The 22563-nt window shown below is 60.3% G+C and overlaps 3 protein-coding genes across 3 annotated transcripts; all 3 read right to left on the minus strand.

The window, feature by feature from the left end:
* Positions 1-331: 331 nt before the first annotated feature.
* On the minus strand, positions 332-10758 carry KCNK4 (potassium two pore domain channel subfamily K member 4; the record flags this gene model as incomplete). The annotated part of the gene is given in 8 exon segments (XM_084634617.1): positions 332-1680; positions 2671-2810; positions 5603-5789; positions 6831-6991; positions 7140-7254; positions 8242-8567; positions 10603-10716; positions 10719-10758. Coding segments are annotated over 8 exon segments (1545 nt in total). The 3' UTR covers positions 332-1218.
* A 1810-nt stretch (positions 10759-12568) lies between these two features.
* On the minus strand, positions 12569-15459 carry LOC311523978 (uncharacterized protein). Its single transcript, XM_084634618.1, has 5 exons — positions 15036-15459; positions 14454-14640; positions 14010-14156; positions 13211-13366; positions 12569-13094 (listed from the first exon to the last, which is right to left on the minus strand). The coding sequence occupies exons 1-4, from the start codon at positions 15162-15164 to the stop codon at positions 13224-13226; spliced, it is 606 nt and encodes a 201-aa protein (XP_084490744.1). The 5' UTR covers positions 15165-15459; the 3' UTR covers positions 12569-13094; positions 13211-13223.
* LOC311524216 (uncharacterized protein) lies at positions 15223-21638 on the minus strand (the record flags this gene model as incomplete). Its single annotated transcript, XM_084635094.1, has 11 exons — positions 15223-15268; positions 15364-16903; positions 17275-17389; positions 17515-17610; positions 18004-18117; positions 19039-19151; positions 19730-19877; positions 20154-20221; positions 20383-20453; positions 20993-21189; positions 21477-21638. 11 exons carry the CDS (start codon positions 21636-21638, stop codon positions 15223-15225), a joined length of 2670 nt encoding a protein of 889 aa, XP_084491220.1.
* Positions 21639-22563: the final 925 nt, after the last annotated feature.

Genomic DNA, 22563 nt, shown 5'->3' on the forward strand with positions numbered 1-22563 from the left:
CAGAGCTGGGGGAGGAGGAGACTCACCCCCCAAGGTCCCCAATCCCCTACACCACACCTTGCACATGTCCCCTGGGTTGGAAGACCCCTGGGAAGGGTGACACCCCCCACTCTGTGACCTCACCTCCATCGTGCTCCACTTACTTCCACTCCCAGCACCCCTTCTGCACTGCCCCCCCAGTTCCTGTCCCCCATCAAACCCCTTGCCTCTGAACCCCACTACATCTCTTCCATGCTCCCCCACCCCTCCTGGGCTAGTGCCTTCTGAGCACCCCCTCTTTGAGGCACTGTGCCAGCCACCCCACCCTGGACAGACACATGGATGCGGTGTCTCTCATTCAGATTTTGGTTTAATCTGGAAAATAAAAAACAAAAACAAAAAATCATCCATCGAACTGAGTCAAACAGGCACCTTTGTGTGTGTGGATTGGGGGGGCGGCAACAGAACAGACACACAGGGGGATCGCTGGGTGGAAAACCTCCACTCCCTACGGCACGGAGGAAGGCAGCAGGGAACAGCATAGCCCCTTGTTTGGTTCAATAAACTCCCCCTAGTTGATTTGGGGAGGGGTCACCTCCCAGGAGTTTGGGGGTTCAGAATATCATTTGGCAGGTTGATCCTTCCGCCCCCTTTTTGGGGGGGGTTAAGGATCCATCCTGCAAGGCAAATGAGGCACAGATTTAAGGGGAGGTGGGGGTGTCCCCCACAAGCTGCCCCGCAGACACTCCAGGGGAGGAAGTTAGTCTGTGAGCTGGGGTGGTAGGTGTCTGTGTAGTGGGATTCCCTGTACTGGGGGGTCTCCTGGTACCAGGAAGGGGATGGGGGCAAATCCCTTTGCTGGGTGTAGGTAGGGTCTGGTGCTGGGGAGGGATAGTTGGCACCTTGAGGAGACCATGGAGAATGGAGTGTCTCTGTGACAGGGGTGCTCAGCTGGTACCAGGGGAGAGGGGCAGTCTCAGTGCTTGGTTGGCAGTTGGCAGCAGGGGGGCAGTTGGCATCAAAGGGGATGGGATGTCTCCATGCTGGGTGGCCCAGTTGGTACCAGGAGGGAAGGGAGGTCTGTGTTGGGGGGCCCCCACTGGCAGTGTAGGGGGGCCCAGTTGGTACCACAGGTAGGCCCAGCTGACGGCCAGGGGGCAGTCTCCGTGCTGTTGGGGGGGACAGGTAGCACCATGCTGCAGGGGGGCAGTCTCCGTGCTGGGGTTGCTCCACTCCCCTCTAGACCGCCTCGCCCTTGTGGCGAGTGCGGCTCAGCAGGTCCATGGGCAGGCCGGGGGGCTGGCCGTGGGTGTGGCGGGTACGCAGGCGGCGGAGTTGGCGGGGGCGCTTGGCCTGCAGCCTCCCTTCGCTGGGTGCTTCGCTTTGGGTGTCGGAGCTCTCATCGATGAAGGCCAGGTTCTCCCCCATGTAGTCTATAGGGCACAAGCCGCCCCCCGCTGAAGCAGCCATGTTGTGGGCGTTGAGCTGTGCCACCTGTAGGGCGGTGCTGGGAGAGGGGGGCTCCGGGCGAGGCGAGGGAGAAGGCATGGTGGGTGGAAGCTCCGGGGGCATAGGGGAGGGCGGGTGTCCCTTCAGCGTTCCCACCTTCTGAAGCTTCTCGGGCAGCCCCATGCCTGTCACCCGTAGCTGGGCGGTCACATTCCCTGTCCAGCTGGCAGCCTGAGCGGTGAGGCCCCCCATCTGTAGGTTGAGAGGGGAATCAGGGACAGGCAAGGAAACCTCCCACTGATCCCACTGCATACATCACCGAGCCTCCCCACTGACCTCCCTGCCCACATCCCTCCACTGATCCCCCCCAACATACACCCCAGCCCCCATCAGCATGCAGGGTGAGACCCCCGTCTGTGGGGAGAGTGGGGGGGGGTCAGGGAACCTGTCCAAGTCCTTCCACTGACCCCCCTCCACTTCTACCGACCCCCCTCCACTTCCACGCTGACCCCCCACATGCTTACTCCTCCCCATCCCATCCCTTCCCACTGACATGCCCCCTCTCCACATGAGCCACCCCTCCCAACTCCTTCCCCACCCACACACTCTGCTAGATTGGGGGTGGGGTATCAGGCTGACCCCCCATCCACCCCCTCACCTGTAGGCACACCCTGGGGTATGTGTACAGGATGTGGGTTGAGGCTCTTTTGGAGGGGGTGCATGCTAGGGGGTTTGTGCAGGGTGGGAACATGGCCTGTGTGTGCCAGGACAGCACCCACCAGTGGGTGTATCTTGTGGGGGTGGGGTGGAGCAGTGACAGGGTCCACAGGGGGATGCAGGGGCTGTGGGAGGGGTCAGAGGGAGGGGTCAGTTGCGAGGTGCAGAGGACGCATGTCAGCCCACGTGTGCTGGGTCAGGAGGAGACAGTGGGAGTCCATGGGGGGATACAAAGGGGAGGCAGTAAGGGGGACGGAGAGGCAAGACAGTGTGGGGGTTCTGTAGCGGGAGCTAGAGGGATGGGGGCAGGATAGCAGAAAGTAGGGGGGTTAGGGAAGCGGGGGGCAGAGGAGCACAGCAGAGGGGAGTCTGTCAGAGGTCCATGAGAGGATGCAAAAGGGGGCAGTCAGAGGGGCAGGATAGTGGGTTTCTGTGGGAAGGTAAGGGGCAGGATGGGGGCAATGTGGGGGTCTGAGGGGTGAGGGGATCAGAGAGGTGGGGTGGGGGGAAGTGTGGGGTACCAACCTCGGCCCTTGTGCGACGGGACAGCACTCGCAGCCAGTTGCCAATCATGGTGAGGATGGAGGCGAAGTAGGCCAGGCCCAGCAGGATCCAGAACCAGACCAGGGGCTTGTACCAGGGGTGGTCATCCCCCATACCATCACCTGGGAGGGGGCAGTGTCTCAGCATCTCCCCAACACACACAACCTCCGCGCTGCACCAGCTGTGCCCTCTCTACCCCGCTCCCCCATCACTCCACTGCCCCAATCCTCCTGCCAGCCCCTTTCCACCTGCTTCCCTCTGCCCCCTCCCTATCCTCCTTTCCCTGTACCAGGCCCCCAGGCCACAAAAGAACAGCCAATGGTCCATCTAGCCCAGTATCCTGTCTTCCGACAGCAGCCCATACCAGAGCTTCAGGGAGAGTGTACAGAACAGGGCACTTTGGAGAGATCCACCCATCTTCCCCGCCTGGCTTCTGGCAGTTGGAGGGTTAAGATCGCCCTGAGCATGGGGTACATCCATCCCTGACCATTGTGGCCAACAGCCAGCAATGGACCTATTTTCCATGAACTTACCTAATTCGTTTTTGAACCCAGTTATACTTTTGTCCTTCACAACATCTCATGAGAGGTTGACTGTGCCCTGTGCAAAGAAGTATTTCCTCCCGTGTGTATTAAACTTGCTCCCTGTTCATTTCAATCCGTGACCCCCTGGTTTTGGTAGTGTGGGAAGGGGTAAATAAGACTTCTCTATTTTTCTACACCAGTCACGAGTCTGTAGACCTCCATCATACTCCCCCTTGATTGTCTCTTTTCTAAGCTGAACCGTCCTAGTCTTTTTAGACTCTCCTCATATGGAAGTAATTCCACACCCTTGGTCACCTCTGCTGTCCTTTTCTGAATGTTTTCCAGTTTCACTATATACCCTTTTGGAGATGAGACAACCAGAACTGGACACAGCATTCAAGGTGTGGGCACATCATGGATTTATATAGTGGTATAATAATATTTTCTGTCTTATTTTCTATCCTTCTTCTAATGGTTCCTAGCATTCTGTTAGCCTTTCTGACTACTGCTGCGCATTGAGCTGAAGTTTTCAGAGGACTACTCACAATAACTCCAAAATCTCATTCTTGAGTGGCAACATCTAATTTAAACCTCATCATTTTGGATGTGTAGCTAAGATTATGTTTCCCAGCGTGCATTACCTTGCACTTACCAACGCTGAATTTCATCTCCCATTTTCTTGCCCACTCATGCAGTTTCGTGAGATCCCTTTGTAACTCTTTGCAGTCTGCTTTCGACTCAACTATCTTAAGTAAATTTTTATCATCTGCAAACTTTGCCATTTCACTTTTCACTCCCTTTTCTAGATCATTAGTGAATATGTTAAATAGCACAGGTCCCAGTCTGCAGGGGACCCCACTATTTACCTTTCTCCATTCTGAAAACTGACCATTTATTCCTACCCTTTGCTTCCTATCTTTCAACCAGTTACTGATCCATGAGAGAGCCTTCCCTCTAATCCCATGACTCCTTTTTGCTTAAGAGACTTTGGTGAGAGACCTTGTCAAAGGCTTTCTGAAAATCCAAGTACACTATTTCAACTAGATCGCCCTTATCCACATGCTTGTTGACCCCCCCTCAAAGAATTCTTAGAGTCATGAGCCACAACTTCCCTTTACAAAAGCTGTGTTGACTCTTCTCCAACAAAGTGGGTTTATCAGAGTTAACTGATAATTCAGGTTTTTTTACCATAGTTTCTATTAGTTTGCCCAGTACTGAAGTCAGGCTCACTGGCCTGTAATTGCCACGATCACCTCTGGAGCCTTTTTTTAAAAATTGGCATTACATTAAGTGATCCTCCAGCCATCTGGTACAGAGGCTTGTTTCAGTGACGGATTACAGACCACAGTTAGTAGTTCTGCCAGTTCATGTTTGAGTTCCTCCAGAACTCTTGGGTGAATACCAGCTGGTCCTGGTGATTTATTACAGTTTAATTATCAATTTGTTCTAAAATCTCTTCCACTGACACATCTGTGTAATAGTACTTCAGATGTATCACCCAAAAAGAATAGCTCTGATGGGGGTATCTCCCCCACATCCTCTGGAGTGAAGACTGATGCAAAGAATCCTTTTAGCTTCTCTGCAATGGCCTTGTCTTCCTTGAGTACTCCTTTAACACCTTTGTGGTCTGGCCCCACTGCCTATCTGACATGCTTCCTGCTTCTGATGTGTTTTAAAAAATTCTTGCTCTTAGTTTTTGCGTCTTTAGCAAGTTGCTTCTCAAGTTCTTTCTTGTCCTGTCTTATTACACTTGTACCCTTAACCAACCTGAGTTTGTTGGAACTCATTGGAATTTGATCTCCAAAGTTTAAAGCGTGCTTTTTTGTTTCTAACAGCCTCCATTATTCTGCTGTTTAGCCATGGTGGTATTCTTTTGGTCCTCGTATTGTCTTTTCTGATTTGGGGTATACATTCACTATGACCCTGTATTATGGGGTATTTAAATAGTCCCCATGCTGCTTGCAGGCATTTTACCCTTGTGACAGCTTCTTTTAATTTGCATCTAACAAGTGTCCTCATTTTGTGTAGCTCCACTTTTTAAAATTAAATGTTACTGTAGTGGGATTTTTGTGTGTGTGTGTACTATCTCCCTACAGAGATGCTAAATTTAATTACATTATGGTCGCTATTACTGAGCAGTCGTGCTATAATTAGCTTTTGTACCACATCCTCTGCTCCACTTAGGACATCACACCCCACCACCCACCTTCCCTGTCTCCCGCTCCCCACACCTCCCACAGTTTGTCCCACCAGGGGCTCTCTCACACTAGCCCACACACACACTAGGCTCCCCACCCCTTCCCTTGTCCCCCGTGAAGCCCAGCTTTCACTGAGCCCCCCTCCTGCCCACCACCAACAGCCTCCCCCATGTAGCTCCCCCCCATGCCTACCTGCCACATAGTCCCCAAAGCCGATGGTAGTCAGCGTGACGACCACAAAGTAGACAGACTCCAGCAGGGTCCAGCCCTCCACTCGCTGGAACACAATGGTGGGGATGGTGACGAAGAGGATGCAGCCAATGAGGATGAAGAGCAGGGCAGAGAGAACTCGCACAATGGTGGGACTCACCTGCCATTTCTGGGGGGGACGAGACAGCATCAAGGGAGGACCAGGGGAAAGCCCCCTCCCCGCTCCGATGCACACTCTGACCCCCGAGAGGGGAACCCCCCACCACACACACCAACCCCTTTGCCCCTCTCATGCACTGATTCCTCCCAACACACACTCCTTTGCACCCCCTCACACAGCCCCCTGGCAGCAGAGGTGCCACCTGGATGGGTTTTGTACTGCTTTGCCAGGTAGAAGATTTTCTGTGCTGGGTTTTTTCACTTGGGATGTTAAAGCACTCTACAATCCATGCCTTGTAGTTTGGATTGTGGCCCGTGTTAGAATGAGGTAAGAAAAATGATAAAATAACATACAAATATACAGATTGTGGGGCGGTTGTTTGTTTGATTTGTAAAACGGTTCCCTAACACATTCTAGTAATACCTGTAATGGGCACTAGGACCCTTTTTCTTAATGGGGGGCATGGCCAGTGGCCAGGTTCTGGTGGTGGTGTGACCCGTGGACCGGACTTTGTTATTGGTTGATGGGGTGACAGCCAGGGGCTGTGATTTGTTAGGTGGTGGAGCAGCCAAAGGCTGGGTTTTCTGCACCTTGGAAGTGGCCACCCTACCCAGGAGGGGAACTAGGGAAAGGACCCTCCCCCCACCTCTGGGAAGGGAATCCCTGGAACCCATGGGGTGGGGGCAGAGAGTGTTGGGGGAGGAAACAGACTGGGGAGCCCCTTGGGACAGGAGCCCCCAACCAAGCTGGCCCCACAAATGGGAGAGATCTAGTGCAGGGGAGCAGAGCCAGGCTCCCTGACCCACTGTCTGACCCCTCCTCTGCAGCAGCCCTGCTCTGCACACAGTCCGGAGAGTGAGTGCAGGGGGCACGTGGGGGGACTGCTGGGGGAGCACAGGAGGCTGGGAGACCAAGGGAGACAGTGGAAGACACTATAGCTGCTGGACATAAGGGATTGGAAAGGAGGAAGCACTGGGGACCCTGGAACTGCTGGGTACATGGGCCCTGGCTCTGCAGGGGCAGGGGGATGGAGACGCAGAGGGCACTCACCAGGAAGACATCCTCCACCTTACTGATGGCCTGGCGCAGTGAGAAGCCCAGGTGGTCGCCCACCCCAGCCAGCAGCATCCCAAAGAGCGGGATCCCAACCAGAGCGTAGAAGATGCAGAAGAGACGCCCCCCGTCTGTCTTGGGGGATGTGTTACCGAACCCTGGGGGAGGGGCATGGAGTCAGCAGGGAGGGGGCAGAACTGCTGCCCCTTAATCCTGAACTGCAGCTCCCTGCTATCGCAGCCCTGAGCACCCCCACCAGCTCTGCCCTCAATACCTACCCACAGCACCCCCCCCCCGGGCCAGTACCGATGGTGGTGATGATGGTGCCAGCGAAGAAGAAGGCGCTGCCCATGTCCCAGTTGGTGCTATTGGTGCTGTTGGCTGTGGGGTCAGCGCCAGCACCCATGGCATCTCTGACATGCTGGGGGAGACGGGAAAGAGTTAATGCTAGTGCATGATGGGGGGGACCCAATACCAGCTCCTGCTGCCCCCTCCCCACATCCTTACCCCCAAACTTGGCTTTCCCAGTACATATTTGCCAACCCTTTCCCGACTGCCCCACGGCTGTTGACCCAGACACTTGACTGTCCCCCACCTCTCCCCTCTTTCTCCTTCCTCTCCCCATCTCCCCCTGGAAATCCCTCATCAGGCTCATCCCACCCCATTGCCCCCCAAATCACCCCAACCTGCATCTGCTTCTGCCCCACCCCAATGATACCTGCCCCCCACACCCTTCCCATGCCTCCAGCACTGTCCCTCCCCACCTACCCCTTGCAACCGTCCCCTCCCCACATTGACAACTCTGATTTTGGCCAGTCTCAGGTGTTTTCCAGCCTGGCCCAAAGGTGAGGGTGAAAAGCCCCTGTGATTGGCTGCCCTTCTCCCACTTTCTCCACCTCCTGGGAAGGCAGCCAATCAGGGCTTCTGCAGGAGGCAGGTAATGCTCTCCCTCCCCCACAAGAGATATCAGCTGGGGGGGGCAGGAGAGAGAGAGAGAAGGAGCAGTGGACAGCATTTCCCAGGAGAGGAGAGAGAACCCAGCCCTGCTCCCCCCAAACTGAGGAAGGGTGACAAGCCCCTGGAGCTGCAAGAGGAGGGGGGCAGATGTATGGGGGGGAGAATTAATTTCTGGACTGGGGGACTCAGAATTAATTCATTAGGATTTTAGGAAAAGCTGGAGGCTCTGCACCATCCCTGAGCGAGTGAGAGCCTCTTTCTCTCTAGGAACTGGCAGCGCTGTAACTAAGGGGACTTTCAGTGGTGGCCACAGCACTTCCCATCCCCCCCCCCCGCCAATGCCTGCTACCCCCTCCCCCATGCCCTACCCCTGCTCCCCTCTTTCCCCCATACACCCACCCCATCCATGCCCCACACCTGCCCCCTCCATGCCCCTCTCCCACCATCTCACCAGGATGAGCGCGTCCAGCTCCTGGCTGGGCACACAGCGGTATCTCTGCAGGAACTGCTCACGGGCAGCTTGCAGTGCCTCCTGCTGGCGGCTCTCATGCGGCTGCTCCAGCAGGCGGAAGACGAAGGCGCCACTCACCAGGTAGGCAAGCACCACGGTCAGCAGGGCCAGCACCGTAGCCCGTCGCATCACGCTGCCCCGCTCACTAAGGGGTGTCTGCCCCACCCCCACCCCACTCAGGATTGACTCCTTAGACGAGTAGCAGAGAGGCAGTGTCCCATGGTTCTCGGTAGGGTGGGGGGCTGCAGGGGTCAGGGGGGAGCTCACTGCAGGGAGGAGACAGGGATGAGTGTGGGGGGAGGCCACACTATTACCACCCATACCCCAATAACCTCCAGTGCAGAGACCCCCACTGCACCCTAATACCACCCATCCTAATACACCCCACCCATAACCCAATAGCCCCACTGCACAGAGTCCCCCATTACATCTCAATACCACCCACAGCCCCTCACTGCAATAAGCCCCACCCATACACCAATAGCCCCTGTTGCAGAGACCCCCAATACTACCCATGGCCCCCTTATTCTGATACACCCTACCCATACCCCCATCCAATATGCCCCACCCATAATCCACTCACCCCCACTGCAGAGACCACCCATTACATCCCAATACCACCCATAGCCCCCCACCCATACCCCATTAACCTCCACTGCGGAGACCCCATTACACTCCCGTACACCCCTGATATCACTATATACCCTACTCATACCCCCAATAACCCGCACTGCATAGAGATCCCCATAGGTCCCACTCCAATACACTCCACCCATACCCCCCATAACTCCTACTGCTTAGAGACCCTCATAGTCCCTACCCTGATACACCCCATCCATATCTCCAATAACCCCACTACACAGAGACCCTCCACTATACCCAATACTGCTCAAAGCTTCCACCCTGATATGCTCCCTTTGCCCCCTCCAATAAACCCCCTACTTAGAAAACCCCAACTCAATATGCCACACCCAGTAGCCCATGGTGCTCTGGGGCAAGTGGCTCACTGGGGTGGGGGATGGGAGGAGTATGGCAAAATGCCTACCCTCCATAGTCCCTACTGCATAGAGACACCCATTACACCCGCATATCCCCAATATCCCCCATGCCCCCACCCCAATACCCCATGCATAGAGGGCTTTGGGGGTAGCTCTCTGGGGGGAGGGGACAGAGGCAGAGTCCAGAAAAGACACCCTCCTTCTGCCAATTCCCCATATCCCCCACTGCACAGACGTCCCCCTATGCCATCTCCCACCCCCCAATACCATGTGGTGTGGCTGGGGGTAGCTCACTGCAGGGGGAGACCACTCCCCAGCGCCACACCCATCTTCCTCCAACAACCCCCACCACACAAAGACCTACCATCCTCCACCCCCAAATACCCCATGGAGCTTGGCAGGGTGAGAAGAGACACCCCTTTTCCCCACCCCCATAATACAGAGCAACCTCAGTTCTCCCAAATACCCCCCAATGCCCATGATACTGCGGGAGGAGGGGTGTGGGGATATACCCCCTCCATTCCCACTGTGATACCCTCCCATCCCCCATTCCCTCTGCCGCCCCGTCCACCCCACCCCCCCGCTCTGCCTCAGACCCCAGCGTGCCCATGTGGGGGGGAGGGTAGGTTGCTCATTGCAAGGGGGTGACAGGGAGTGGGGGCATCACGCCGAGACCCCCTCCCCCACTCCATACCTTACGGTGCTCGGCGGGAGGGCAGCTGCACTGACACCCCGGCTCGGCCCCCCTCCCCTTGGGATCCCCCCAGCGCCGCTCGGAGCCGGAACCTCTGCCCAGTGGGTCCCCCCCCCGCAAGCCCAGCCCGTCCCGCTCCCCCACGGACAGAGGGGCGGGCCAAGGAGCTCCGGAGGGGGGCGCTCTGCTGCCTCCCCCGGCCGGGCCCCAGCTGGGCAGCAGCGCGCAGTGCGCACCCGGCGGGGCGGGCAGGGCAATGAGACGGCGCCGGGGCTGCTGCCAGGAGATGCTGTCGCTGGAGGAGCTGAGCTTAAAGGGGCAGGAGCAGCCGGGTGTGTGCTCAGATGGCCATGGAGGCGGCGGGGGGAACCCCCCCCCATCCCGGGCCAGGGCCCCACAGGGGGCGGGGGTTAACCCCAGTCCCCGGGGGCCATGCGGTGGGTCGGAGGGAGGGGTTAACCCCAATCCCAGGGGTCCCAGGTGGGGAGGGTCTTGGGGGAGTTAACCCCGGGACCAGGGTTCCCACACATAGGGACTGTATACCCCCCCTTGCATTGGGCGCGGGGGTCTCCTCCCCCCCCCGGGGGAAAGGCTGCCCCATTCACTCACCTGGGTGCCGTGCAGAGCCAGACCCTACAGTAGCTGGGCTCCAGGGAGCGACGGAGGGGGGCTGAGTCTCCCGGCCCCTCCCAGTCCCGGTTGGATGCGGGGGGGTGGGGGGGAGTTGCCTGGTGCACAGCTGGCTCTGTGCCAGCCCTCCCCCATCCAACCTGTCAGCCAGAGCCCAATTAACGGGAGCTTTCAATTAGCTCTGCCCCGCCAAACCCTGGTGCCGCCACCGCAGGCTTGGCACTGCACAGGGCCGCCAGCCAGCCAGCGTCCATGCCCGGCCTCTCCCAGCGGACGGCTGTCGGGAGCGGGGCAGGAGCACCAGCTGCAGGGGGAGCACCCAGCTGCTGCATTCCTGACCTCTGCCAGTAGGGGGTGATGTACACGGCCCTCTGTTGCCCTCTATGGTGTACACACACACACCTAGACACACTTGTTTCACACAGAGAGCTGGGTTCATTCTCTCCAGCAGGGGGTGACAGACACACATGGTGCCTCTCATGCACCCCCGTATCACACATTGTATCACACACACACTGTCACACCCCATCTCACACACATCCCTGTGTCTGTGTCTCATACACAACGTGTCTCTCACACTCTGTCACACATTGTATCACACACACACTGTCCCACCCCATTTACACGCATCCCCATGTCTGTCTTTCGTACTTGGACTGTCTCACACAGCATCACACGTATCACACACACATTGTCCCACCTCATCTGATATGCATCCCCGTGCCTGTCTCCAGTACATGGACACTTTCACACACACACACTGTTTCACCCCTTCTCACATGCATCCCCATGTCTGTGTCTCATACACGAACTGTCTCACGCACCCTGTCACACACTGTAGCTCACACACTGTCACAGCCCATCTAACACACATCCCCTCTCTCCTGTCTGTATCTCGTACTTGGACTGCCTCACACAGCATCACACATTGTATCACACGCACACTATCCCACCCCATCTCACACACATCCCCGGCTGTCTGACATGTCACAGGCTACCACACACACGTCTCTTGCACATTTGACACACGCCAGATAAAGCCACTGTCGCCCAGCCCAGTTGGTCCCTCAGCCCCCGTCTCCCTGCCCAGCGTGGGCAGTGGGGCCCAGGGTTCCGGGGGAAGGGGATGGATGGATGGAGTGGTACCCGCCCCAGCACCCCCCCTCCCCCTGTATCACTCACTCACTCGCTAGCAGCAGCAGCAGCAGCGGCTCCTCCCTGCACTGGGATCCAGCAGACAGGTGAAGCCTCCTCCCTCCCTCACTCCTTCCCCCCCCCCCCCCCAGGATGGGGCAGCTGCTGGCCTGCCTTCCCCCCACCCCCCCTTGGCCCAAGAGCTGCCAGGAGCCTCCCCCCCTCCACCCAGCCACAGCCAGAGGGAGCCGGAGCCTCAGGCTGCAGGAACTGCAGATAGCATGGGGGGGGGTTGTTAACCCTTGGGGGGGGAGCATGGAGGGGGGCAGTGCACAGAGAGGGGACAGGCTGGTACCAGCATAGGGTACCCAGGGGGACAGAGGTGGGGACACATCCCTTTGCCATGGGATTCTGGGATGATTTTTTAGGATAGAGGGGTTCCCCTTGCTGGGGGTTCCCTGGGATGGTGCAGCCCCCCAAGTCCCGCTGCACTGCTCCCTCCCTGGCCCCAGAGGAGGTGGCAGGACTCCTGGGTTCAATTCTCAGCTGCTCCATGTCCCTTCTCTGTGCCCATTTCCCCCCTGCAGAATGGGGTGGGGGCACTACTGTCCCTCTGCCTGCAGATGTCTGGGTTCTGTGTGGGGGCTGATGTAACACTCTCTCACCCTGAAGTGCTGGAGACCTGTACAGGAATGGGGTGTCTCCAGCCCAGACTAGCTTGGGAGCAATGCAGCTGCCAGACCCCCCGAAGGTGGAAAGATGCAGGCAGGAGCTGCCTGGAGCTGAGGCAAGGAACTTTATTGGGGCCGGGGGAGACAGAGTTACATACAAACCCCAGAGCTGGGGGCTAGGGGGAAATTCCCTGCACTGCACCACCCCCTTTCTGAGGCACTTCTGCTGTGGACCTCTCAAGGGGGATGACTCAACACAGTAGCTCCTCCAAACTTTGGGTGGGTGGACACAACCCGCCCTTTGATTCCCTGAGCCATGAAGAGAGGGCTTAACTCCCTTCAAACTGTGTGCGTGGGGGGGGGGAGGTGACAGAGATTCCAATTAACCCCATTCATTGAGCTGCCCCATTCCTTGTGTGCAGGGAGGGGGCACTGAGCAGCTCTGAGCCCATTGAGCTGTAGTATCCACAATTTTTAGCACCTTAAGGAAGCCAAGTTGTAAAATAAATCCCAGAGGGTTACGCATGTCCAGCCTGTGAAGGGAATGGGGGAAGGACTCCCCTTCTCAGCCATAAGGTGCCACATAGCAGCTGGGAGCTCCAGGCAAGTTCAGGAATCTTTGTAGCAGGGGGAGGGGGACGGGGGGGCACATTTCTGCCACCCAAGCTGGAAAGAGAATGGAAAAGAATGTGAAACACAGAAATCATCATATTGGCACCCCCAATGCAAAGATGCAGCTGCCTCTGGGGTGGAGCTCAGGGGTGCATACAGGGGTTGCTCACCCAGCAGATGCTCTCAGACACTGGTGCCCATATCAGATTCAGCGGGATCCTCCTCCGGCTCAGCTTTGGGTGCCAGCTGGGCCAAGGGAGTGCTGCCCAGGAGCCCCCTCCGAAGGACATAGGGGCAGAAGGGGCCGGAGGGGATGTCGGCAAAACCTGTGGGTGGGGCACAGAGTGAGATTGGGGCTGAGTAATGTGGGGGCTGAGCTCTGCTAGGAGTGAGCCCCCATCCCAATCTCTCACTCCCTGGGGGCTGGGAGCACTGCTAGTGGTCCCCCCTCCCTCCACTTTCGCTCCAATGTCCTGCTGGGGGGAAGGGCAGCTGCATGGGGAGGGATCAGAGCCAGAATCAGTACTGCACCCCTGCCCCTCCTTGCAGAGCTTAGAGCTGCTGAGCAGGATGGAAAATCAACTGGGGCGGCGAGGGGGCGGGGGGAAGAATTCCTAGCCGAGCCTGGGCACGGTCACTGGCTGCAGGTGGCGGGGGGTGTATAAGACTCTCATGTAGGCATAATCTGGGATGCCTCCCCCTACTCCCCTAGCACTAACCCTTCCAAATTGGGGCTTCCCCTGCCCTGTACCCCTCTGCTCTGTATCTCCTCCACTCCATACCCCTGACAGTCTGCTGCTCCCCTTGTCCCATACCTCCTCCCTGAACCCCTCTGCTCCATAACCTGCCCCATAGTGCCCCTCAAATGCTGCCCATTCCATAACTCCCTGAACTGCCCCCCACACATCAGCACCCCCAGACATGGGCAGTGCCTACACTATGTGCCTGGTCCAGCCGCCCACCACGCACCTTTCATGACGACCTCAGGCAGCCCATAGGGCTCATACTGAGTGTGGTCGAAGGCTGCCGAGATGAGCTCCCTGTGCTGCTGGCCCGGCACCGGCCCCTCCGTCTGGGTCTGGGCATCCTGTGCCCCCGGCCAGGCAGTCCGGAGAACTGAGAAAGCGAGATGGGGATACAGATTAGGGGTCTGCTCCCATGACCCTCTGATGCCTGAGCCTCCACCCATGACCCCCCTTTCTCCAGTGACCCTCCCCAAATACCCAGGGCTCTCTCCCCCCATGATTCCCACAACTGCCCAGGCCCCTGCCCCCGACCTGCAGGCAGGTGCCACCCCTCCTCCCGAAAGGCAGTGCACCCCATTGATGCGCAGCCCCCTTCCCTTGCAGAGTTGGGGCAAAAGCCCTGATCTCAGCCCCCAAAACGAGCCAACACTCCATGTCCCCCCCTTACCATAAGCAAGGTCCCCCTGGCCTCTGTCCCCTAGAGGTGCTGCAGTGGGGGTGGCTGAGGTCCCCTGATGCTGTCCGTCTCCAGTGGCAGGCATGGTACATTCCTCTCGGGCATGAGATTGCCACAGCGCCAGCTCAGCCTGCAGGGCCCGGTTCTCCTGCAGCAGATGGGACAGCACCTCCTCCAGCTGGGAAGAGACGGGGGTGGGGGAAGAGAAAGGAGACGGATCCTGTTATCCCAGTAAGCAGGGTTCAGCCCCAGAGAACCCCAGCCTGACCCTGGGGCAAAGGGGTGAGGGGGGTGACACCGAGACCAGTTTGGTCCAAGATGGAGGACACTGATGACAGATGGCTCATTGGGAAGGTGGAAGGGGTGGGGTGGGCTGTGGCATAGAAAGAGTAAAGGTGTTGTGGAAGGGGTGGCGCAGCCACGTGTTGGGGGTATGGGAACCCAAGTTTGGGGAGAATGGGGCAGGGGAACCCTGGGACAGGAGCTGGGGGTATGGGGCAAGGAAGCCCTGGGTCAGGCAGGGGTGCATGGGGGAGGGAATTTGGAGAACTGCCCTCCCCCAAGTTCACTCACCTGCTCCTGCACTCCAGCCTGGCCTGTCGACTTCTGTAGTTCCCACAGGATATTCTGCAGCTGTGCCCGCTCACTGTGCCAGGCCTGCTTCCCCGCCAGCAGGGGCAGGTCTGTGGAGGGATCCCACATCCTGCTAAACACAGCCAACTCCAGGGCACTGAGAGGCAACTCCGGGGGAAGGGGCAGCTCAGCAGGGGTGGGGGTGGCCAACCTTGGGGGGCCAGACTCTGGGGCTGTGGGAGACAGCTTAGAGGGGATGGCAGTAAGTGGCTCTGGGACTGTGGGAGGCAGCTCATGGGGGCTGGGCTCTGGGACTGTGGGGAGTGACTCAGGGGGGCTGGGCTCTGGGTCTGTGGGGGGTGGCTCAGGAGGGTTGGACTCTGGGACTGTGGGGAGCAGCTCAGCGGAGCTGGTGGCAGGCGGCTCAGCATGGCCGGACTCTGGGACTGTGGGGGGCGGCTCAGCAGCGCCAGGCTCTGGGACTGTGGGGGGCGGCTCAGCGGGGCCGGGCTCTGGGACTGTGGGGGGCGGCTCAGCGGGGCCGGGCTCTGGGACTGTGGGGGGCGGCTCAGCGGGGCCGGGCTCTGGGACTGTGGGGGGCGGCTCAGCGGGGCCGGGCTCTGGGACTGTGGGGGGCGGCTCAGCGGGGCCGGGCTCTGGGACTGTGGGGGGCGGCTCAGCGGGGCCGGGCTCTGGGACTGTGGGGGGCTGCTCAGCGGGGCCGGGCTCTGGGACTGTGGGGGGCTGCTCAGCGGGGCCGGGCTCTGGGACTGTGGGGGGCGGCTCAGCGGGGCCGGGCTCTGGGACTGTGGGGGGCGGCTCAGCGGGGCCGGGCTCTGGGACTGTGGGGGGCTGCTCAGCGGGGCCGGGCTCTGGGACTGTGGGGGGCGGCTCAATGGGGCCGGGCTCTGGGACTGTGGGGGGCGGCTCAGCGGGGCCGGGCTCTGGGACTGTGGGGGGCGGCTCAGCGGGGCTGGGCTCTGGGACTGTGGGGGGTGGCTCAGCGGAGCTGGTGGCAGGTGGCTCAGGGGGGCTGGACTCTGGGACTGTGGGGGGCGGCTCAGCGGGACTGGGCTTTGGGACTGTGGGGGTTGGCTCAATGGGGCCAGGCTCTGGGACTGTGGGGGGTGGCTCAGGGAGAGGGGTGGGAGGCGTCTCCCCACCCAGCAGCACCCGCAGGTGCCCCACCTCAGCCTCCAGCAGCCCGCGGACCCGGCCCGCTTCCCCCAGCGCCTGGCCCAGGCACTCCAGCTCCCGCTCCCGCTCATACCCCTCAGTCAGCAGCTCTGCCACATGCTGGCTCTGGGCCTCACAGGCCAGTGCCAGCCGCTCTGTCTGCAACCCCAATGTCTCCTGGAGCCGCCGCAGCCGCTCCTGGGCCTGGGCCGCCTGGGCCTCTGCCTCAGCCTTGCCCAGGGCCAGGGCCCTCAACTCCCCCCGCAGCACCTGCAGCTCTCCCACCTCCTGAGCATCCCCCTGAGGCAGGCCGGGCCCTGGTGCCCCCCAGACCTGAGCCTCCAACTCCACAGCCAGGGCCTGCAGTTCCCTCCCCTCCCCTTTGGCCGGGCTGGGCCCTGGTGCCCCATGCAGCTCCTGGGCCGCCTCCTTGCGCTGCATGGTGGCATCCTGGGCCGGCAGCATCTCGGCCAGGGCCCGGCGCTCCCCAGCCAGGTCCCAGGCGCCTTGGCGCAGCTGCCAGCAGGTTTCCAGCAGCCCCTTGCGCAGGCTCTCAGAGGCAGCCAGGCGCCGGCGCAGCCCCAACACCTCAGCCCTCAGGGCCTGCAGCTCTGGGGGGGGCTCTGGCTCCCGGCCCCGCTCCCCACCGGGCACCAGCTTGCCCACGGCTCGGGGACCCTGTGCTGAGGAACCTGGGGGAAAGACAAACAGAGCAGAGAGGGAGCGGTTAGGGGGACAAGGTGCCAGGGGGCTCCCCTGGGCCCACACTGGGCTGGTGCAGGGTACAGAGAGACCCCCAGACCTCCCCTGAGGCCCCCTATGGTCCCTGAGACACACACCCAGCCCCCTTCAAAATCCCCATACTCACAGACACCACCCCTCCCATCCATACACCTACTCCCCTGCAGGGCCCCCACCCCCGCCACAGCCTCAGGCCAAACATCCAACCTTGTCCACTGCCCCCCTTTCAGCATCCCCTCCTCCCCCCACCTCTGACCCCTGCTTTCCCCAGGCCCTGTCTTCTGCTCCCCAGCCTCGCCCTTACCCCACTCCCCCATCTCACCTCTGACCTTCCCAGCTGTCCCTCGTTTCTCAGGCACCCGCTCCAGCCGGGAGGTGATGAGGCTGCGCCGGACACAGCCTGGGGGGCGCCGCTCCCGTTCCGATCCCCCCAGGCCCTGCTGAAGACAGGTGTGTGAGTGACGTGGGCTGTGATAGGGCAGGGTGAGAAATGGGATATGGACCTTTCCCTGCCACAGGATGCTGGGACCCTTCTGTCCCTTGGCACCAACACCCCCCTCACCTTATTTGGTGGGCAGTGGAGGGGTGCAGGGATATCCGACCGGGTACCCTGCTGCTCCAGCACTTCCCGATGGTGCCTCTCCAGCTCTGCCAGCTCCTGCAACAGATGGGGTGATATGCATCATCACAACCACTGGAGCCCCAAGTGGGGGTGGAGGGGATCCAAGGGGCCCCCCTGTGGTGAGTAGGGTCTCAGCCTCGGGCCCCCTTTTAAGGCTGTTCTGGGCTGGGGAAGCACTTGGGTGTGGGGGGGGGTGGCTGGCCACAGCAGTGTGGGGGCTGTAGCACAGAAGGGGGATTGGTGCAGTAGGGTCAGGGGCCAAAGGGAGGGGAGGAGGGTGGCAGGGTACTGTTAGGAAGGAGGGGTTGTGCCAGGTGCAGGGGAGGGACTGTGAGGTGGGGATGGGATAAGGGGCCTATGCCAAGTTGGGGGGATTGTGCTGCAGAAGGGGGTAGCAGGGGGTGGGCCACGCAGCAGGGATTCTCCCACCTGCCGGTGCTCCCTTTCTTGCTGCTCCAGGCGGCGCTGCGCGGCCCCTGCTCTCTGCCTCTGGCCTCTCAACTCCTCCAACAGCTGCTGCACCCGCCGTTCCAGGGCACTCACCTGGGGGGAACAACGTGTCAGACTTGGGCAAGTCCTTGAATGGCTCTGTGCCACCCATGGAGAACCAACACACACCCCAAGGACTACATCCCTCACCTAGCCCCTCCAGAAGTACCAGTGTCCTGCTTGTTCACCACAGCTGGGGGGGGGGGGGGGACCTGCAGCAGGAATATGACTGGGGGCATGATCCCTCCCCTGTAGGGCTCCCTCATAGCGCCAGGACCAATCAGAGAGGGGGCCAGGAGGGCCATTTGGCCTGGGCCCCAAGCTCAAAGTGGGCCTCAAATTTAGACACTTGTTAATTTTTTGGCATTTGATAAGTTTCGCAACTTGTTTTTATGCGCATCCCTATCAGACCAAAATGTGACACACTCTCTCCGCTTAGAGCTGCAGATTTAAGCAAATAAGAGATGTGATTTGGTAAAAGACATAATGTTTTTGTTAACTGATATGGATTTTGTCATATCAAAGAATAAAAAATGTTCATAAATATTAATAAAAATATATCAGTTCTGATGAGACAAGATTAGACCATGTGTCATCATTTTTTATTTTTATTACAGCTAGGGGCCTCAAAAGCTGGAAGTGGCCCGGGCCCCTCTGGACCTCTGAGAGGGCCTGCACAGTGCCACTGAGACCTGCATCCTCTGCTCTAGGCCTCCCCACTCTGATCCCCGCAGCCCCTGTGCTCCAAGGACTAGAGCCCCACCTCGTGGCATCAGTCAGTACCGCACCCTGCAACATCTCCATGCGCCCCCCCTCCCCCGTGGCAGCAAGAGGTACCGCACCCTGCAGCAGTTCCATGCCCCCTAGGAGCAGCAGGCGGTACTGCACCCTGCAGCCGTTCCATGAGCCCCCAAGTGGCCCTTCCTACTCAGTATGAGGCTAACCCATTTTCCCTCTCGACTCTCCCATGCTCACCTTAGCGACTGCCTGGTCACGCTGCTCTGTGCACTGGGCCAACTCCTGCTGCACTGACTGCAGTCCCCCCCTCAACTCCCAGGCCTCCACGTCAGGGGGTCCGCGCCCCGGCCCTGCGGGGGAGAGGGTGGGGTGAGAAATGGCACTACTGCCCTCAATGGCCTGGAGCCATTGCCCTCCTCCACCATCATGAGCCGTGTGGGCTTCCACCACTGGCACCAAGGACTGCCTTGGCCCCATAGTCTTTGAGTCTAATTCCTTCCACCCCCGCCGCAGCCCTTGGCTCATCCCCCTCCCCAGCCATTACTGGACACCAGCCCCAGTTCTCTCCTGTGCAGACCCTGGACATGGCACCCTCCCCACCCCTGTATATGACTTGAGCCCAGCTCCTCCTGCAGTCCTCAACCAGTTCTCTGCATTCCCCCCAGACTGGACATCAGCCCCTGTGTAACCAAGTTACCCAGAATGCTTAACTCTCAGGACCTGGAGATCAGCCTGGATCTCAGGGGTGAGAACAGGGGGGTTTCCCCTAATGCCCCTCCCCTGCCCCAGCCCTTCCCAGGACCCATCCTGATCCCCACTATAGGGAGGGCAGGGTCAGGTTGGCGGGCTTGGTGACCTGCTTACAAGGAGAAACTGCCATAGCTAGGTTGGGCATGAAAAGTCTCTCCCAACCTCATTGCAGTTTTACCTGAATTCTCCTCTCTAGGTTCCTCCCTATGGGATGGGATCCTCTGACTGTCTTCTGTGGGGGCAGGGCCACCAGGAGGGACACTGTGCCAGGCAGCCCCTCGATGTACGAGCTGCTCCTCCCCCAACTTGGGGCTGCTGGGCTGCAACTGGAGAAGGGGCGATATGGGGGTGAGGGATACGGGCCTTTACTAAATGCACCCAAGTTGAATGGGGCAGGGGCTGCAGCTCAGGAGTGAGGGGCACCAGCAGATCAAGGTGGGAGAACTCAGGCCTGGGATACCAGGGGGCTGCAGGTTGGGATTGAGGAACATTGGCAGAGCTGGTGTGGGGGAGCCTGGGGCTGGGAGTCAGGACTGAGGGACACTGGCCGAGCTGGAGGTGGGGGCTGGAGGTTGGGGTTGAGGGGCACCCTCTGTACTCACTCTCATGCTGGGTGTTCGGGGTCTGTTCTCTAGCCTGGGGTTTTGCTCCCAAGTGCCCAGCTCAGCCCCTGTGGGGAGACAGACCTGGTCAGCTCTGCAGGGCCGATGATCAACTCCCCAAGGGGATCCGACTGTCCCCCCCCACCCCCTCCTCAACAGTCTGTCACAAGCTCTAATTCCCCATCAGCCTGGGATGGGAATGAGCCCCCCTCCTTTCTGCCCTCCTTACCTTCCTTCCGGGGGGCCCAGCAATGGGTCAGGTGGGTGCTTGACCGCAGGTTATCCAGCTCTGCCTGGCACCTGGGGGACCCCAGAGAGAGATTAGTGCTGCTTGCCCAGTGGCCCCTCATACCCAGCCTCAGTGCCCTCAGCCCCATAGCTCTCCTGGTGCCCCTCACCCCAACACTACTTCACTCAACCCCATCCTGCACCCTGCACAGTGTTCCCCGACCCCAACACCACAAACCACTCCCCGTGGTGCCCCTCGTCATCCCCTGGGCACCCTCCCCCACTCTCACTCTGCCCCCTGCCACCACTATCCCAACACTGTACCTCCCAGATTCCCTCACCTTTCCCCAGGCACCCCACCCCCACATCATACCATCCCTACCCCAACAATATCACCTACTGCACCCACACATCCCCTCGCCTTCCCTTGGGCAACACCCAACCCTGACCTTTAGATACCCCTGTGTACTTCCTCCACCTGCTCCTGGGCAGCACCCCACTTAGTGCTGTCCCCCGACCTGTCTCAGGCAGTGCCCTCCCTCAGTGCCAGGCACCACAGCCCTCTAACACCCCCCATCGTCTCGCTGGCATTCCCATTCCCCAGCTGGTACCTCCGCAGCTCCTCCTCCAGCTCCTCAATGCGCTGAGCGGCCCGGCCCAGCTGCCCCTCCAGCTGGCTCAGCTGCGTCCCCTTGGCCTGGAGCTCCCGGCTCAGTTGCTGGTGCTCACGCTCCTGCTGCTCGCAGGCCTCAGCCAGGTCCCGCCGCTCCCGGGCCAGCAGCGCCCATGTGCCACGCTCCTCCTCATGCTACAAGGGATGGGGTGTGAGTGTGCAAGGCCAGGAGGAGAGGCCCAAGAGTGCACAGCCCAGAGGTGTGTGCACCGGCTGGGGGCATGAACTGGGCATGGAGACACGAACTCTGCTCTGGCCCAGGGCAGGGAGAACTGGCTGGCTCAGGGGGCATGGGCGAATGCCCTGCAGCACAGCCATTGACTCAGCCATAGTGGTGCTTGGCCTGCTGGGAGCCACAGGCTGCCCTCCCTGAGTGCCACCCCCCAGCAGGGTGAGAATGGGTGTGGGTGCCACCCATATACCTTCTGCCTCTGCTTGTGTAGCGCGGCCTCCAGTGTGTCCAGCTGTGCCTGCTTCTGGAGCCGCTCCTTGTGGGCCCACTCCAGGCGCTGCTCCAGCTCCCTCACCCCCTGCAGTGCCCGTGCCGGCAGCCCCTCCTGCCAAGTCTCGCCCGGCCAGCTCATGGCGCCCTCTCCTCTGCCCAGGGCCAGGCCCCTCCAGCCCCTGCTGCTTGCTCCAAGGACAGACACTGCCAGGATGCAGCAGGGATTAGCAGGGATTAGGCATCACAGCCCAGAGAGAGCCAGAGCACTAGGGGGCGCTGGGCTGCAGGGAGAAGGGTGGGGGGCGCTGGGCCTTAGGAAGCAGGGCGGGGACACGTCAGGGGGCAATGGGCTGCAGGAAGCGGGGTGGGGATGCGTTAGGACAGCCAGGCCGCAGGGAGAGAGGTGGGGGGCGCTGGGCTGTAGGGAGCAGGGCGGGCACTCAGCAGGAGGCACTGGGCCACAAGAAGTGGGGTAGGGGCTCAGTAGGGGGCACTGGGCCGCAGGAAGCAGGCTCAGTGGGGGGCACTGGGCCACAGGGAACAAGGCCTGAGGTGGGATGGTGGCGCTGGGCCCCAGGGAGCGGGGCGGGGACTCAGCAGAGGGCACTCGGCCACAGGGAGTGGGGCAGGCCTCGAGGGGCGGGGGGAGGCACTGGGTTGCAGGGAGTGGGGTAGGGCTTGGCGGGGGGCACTGGGCCACAGGGAGTGGGGCAGGGGCTCACCAGGAGCGCTGGGCTGCAGGGAGCGGGGCAGGGCTTGGCGGGGGGCACTGGGCCACAGGGAGTGGAGCAGGAGCTCAACAGGCGGCGCTGGGCTGCAAGGAGCAGGGCAGGGGCTCAGCAGGGGGTGCTGGGCCCCAGGGAGCAGGGCAGGGGCTCAACAGGGGGTGCTGGGCCCCAGGGAGCGGGGTAGGGCTTGGCAGGGAGCACTGGGCCATAAGGAGCAGGGTGCTGGGCAGTAGAGAGCAGGGCAGGGTTCAGCAGGGGGTGCTGGACCTCAGGGAGTTGGGACCGGAGGGTTGGCAAGGGGTGATGGGCCATAGACAGCGGGGCAGGGCTCAGCAG

Source organism: Lepidochelys olivacea (assembly GCF_965140295.1).
Source record: "Lepidochelys olivacea isolate rLepOli2 genome assembly, chromosome: 7".
NCBI lineage: Eukaryota > Metazoa > Chordata > Testudines > Cheloniidae > Lepidochelys > Lepidochelys olivacea.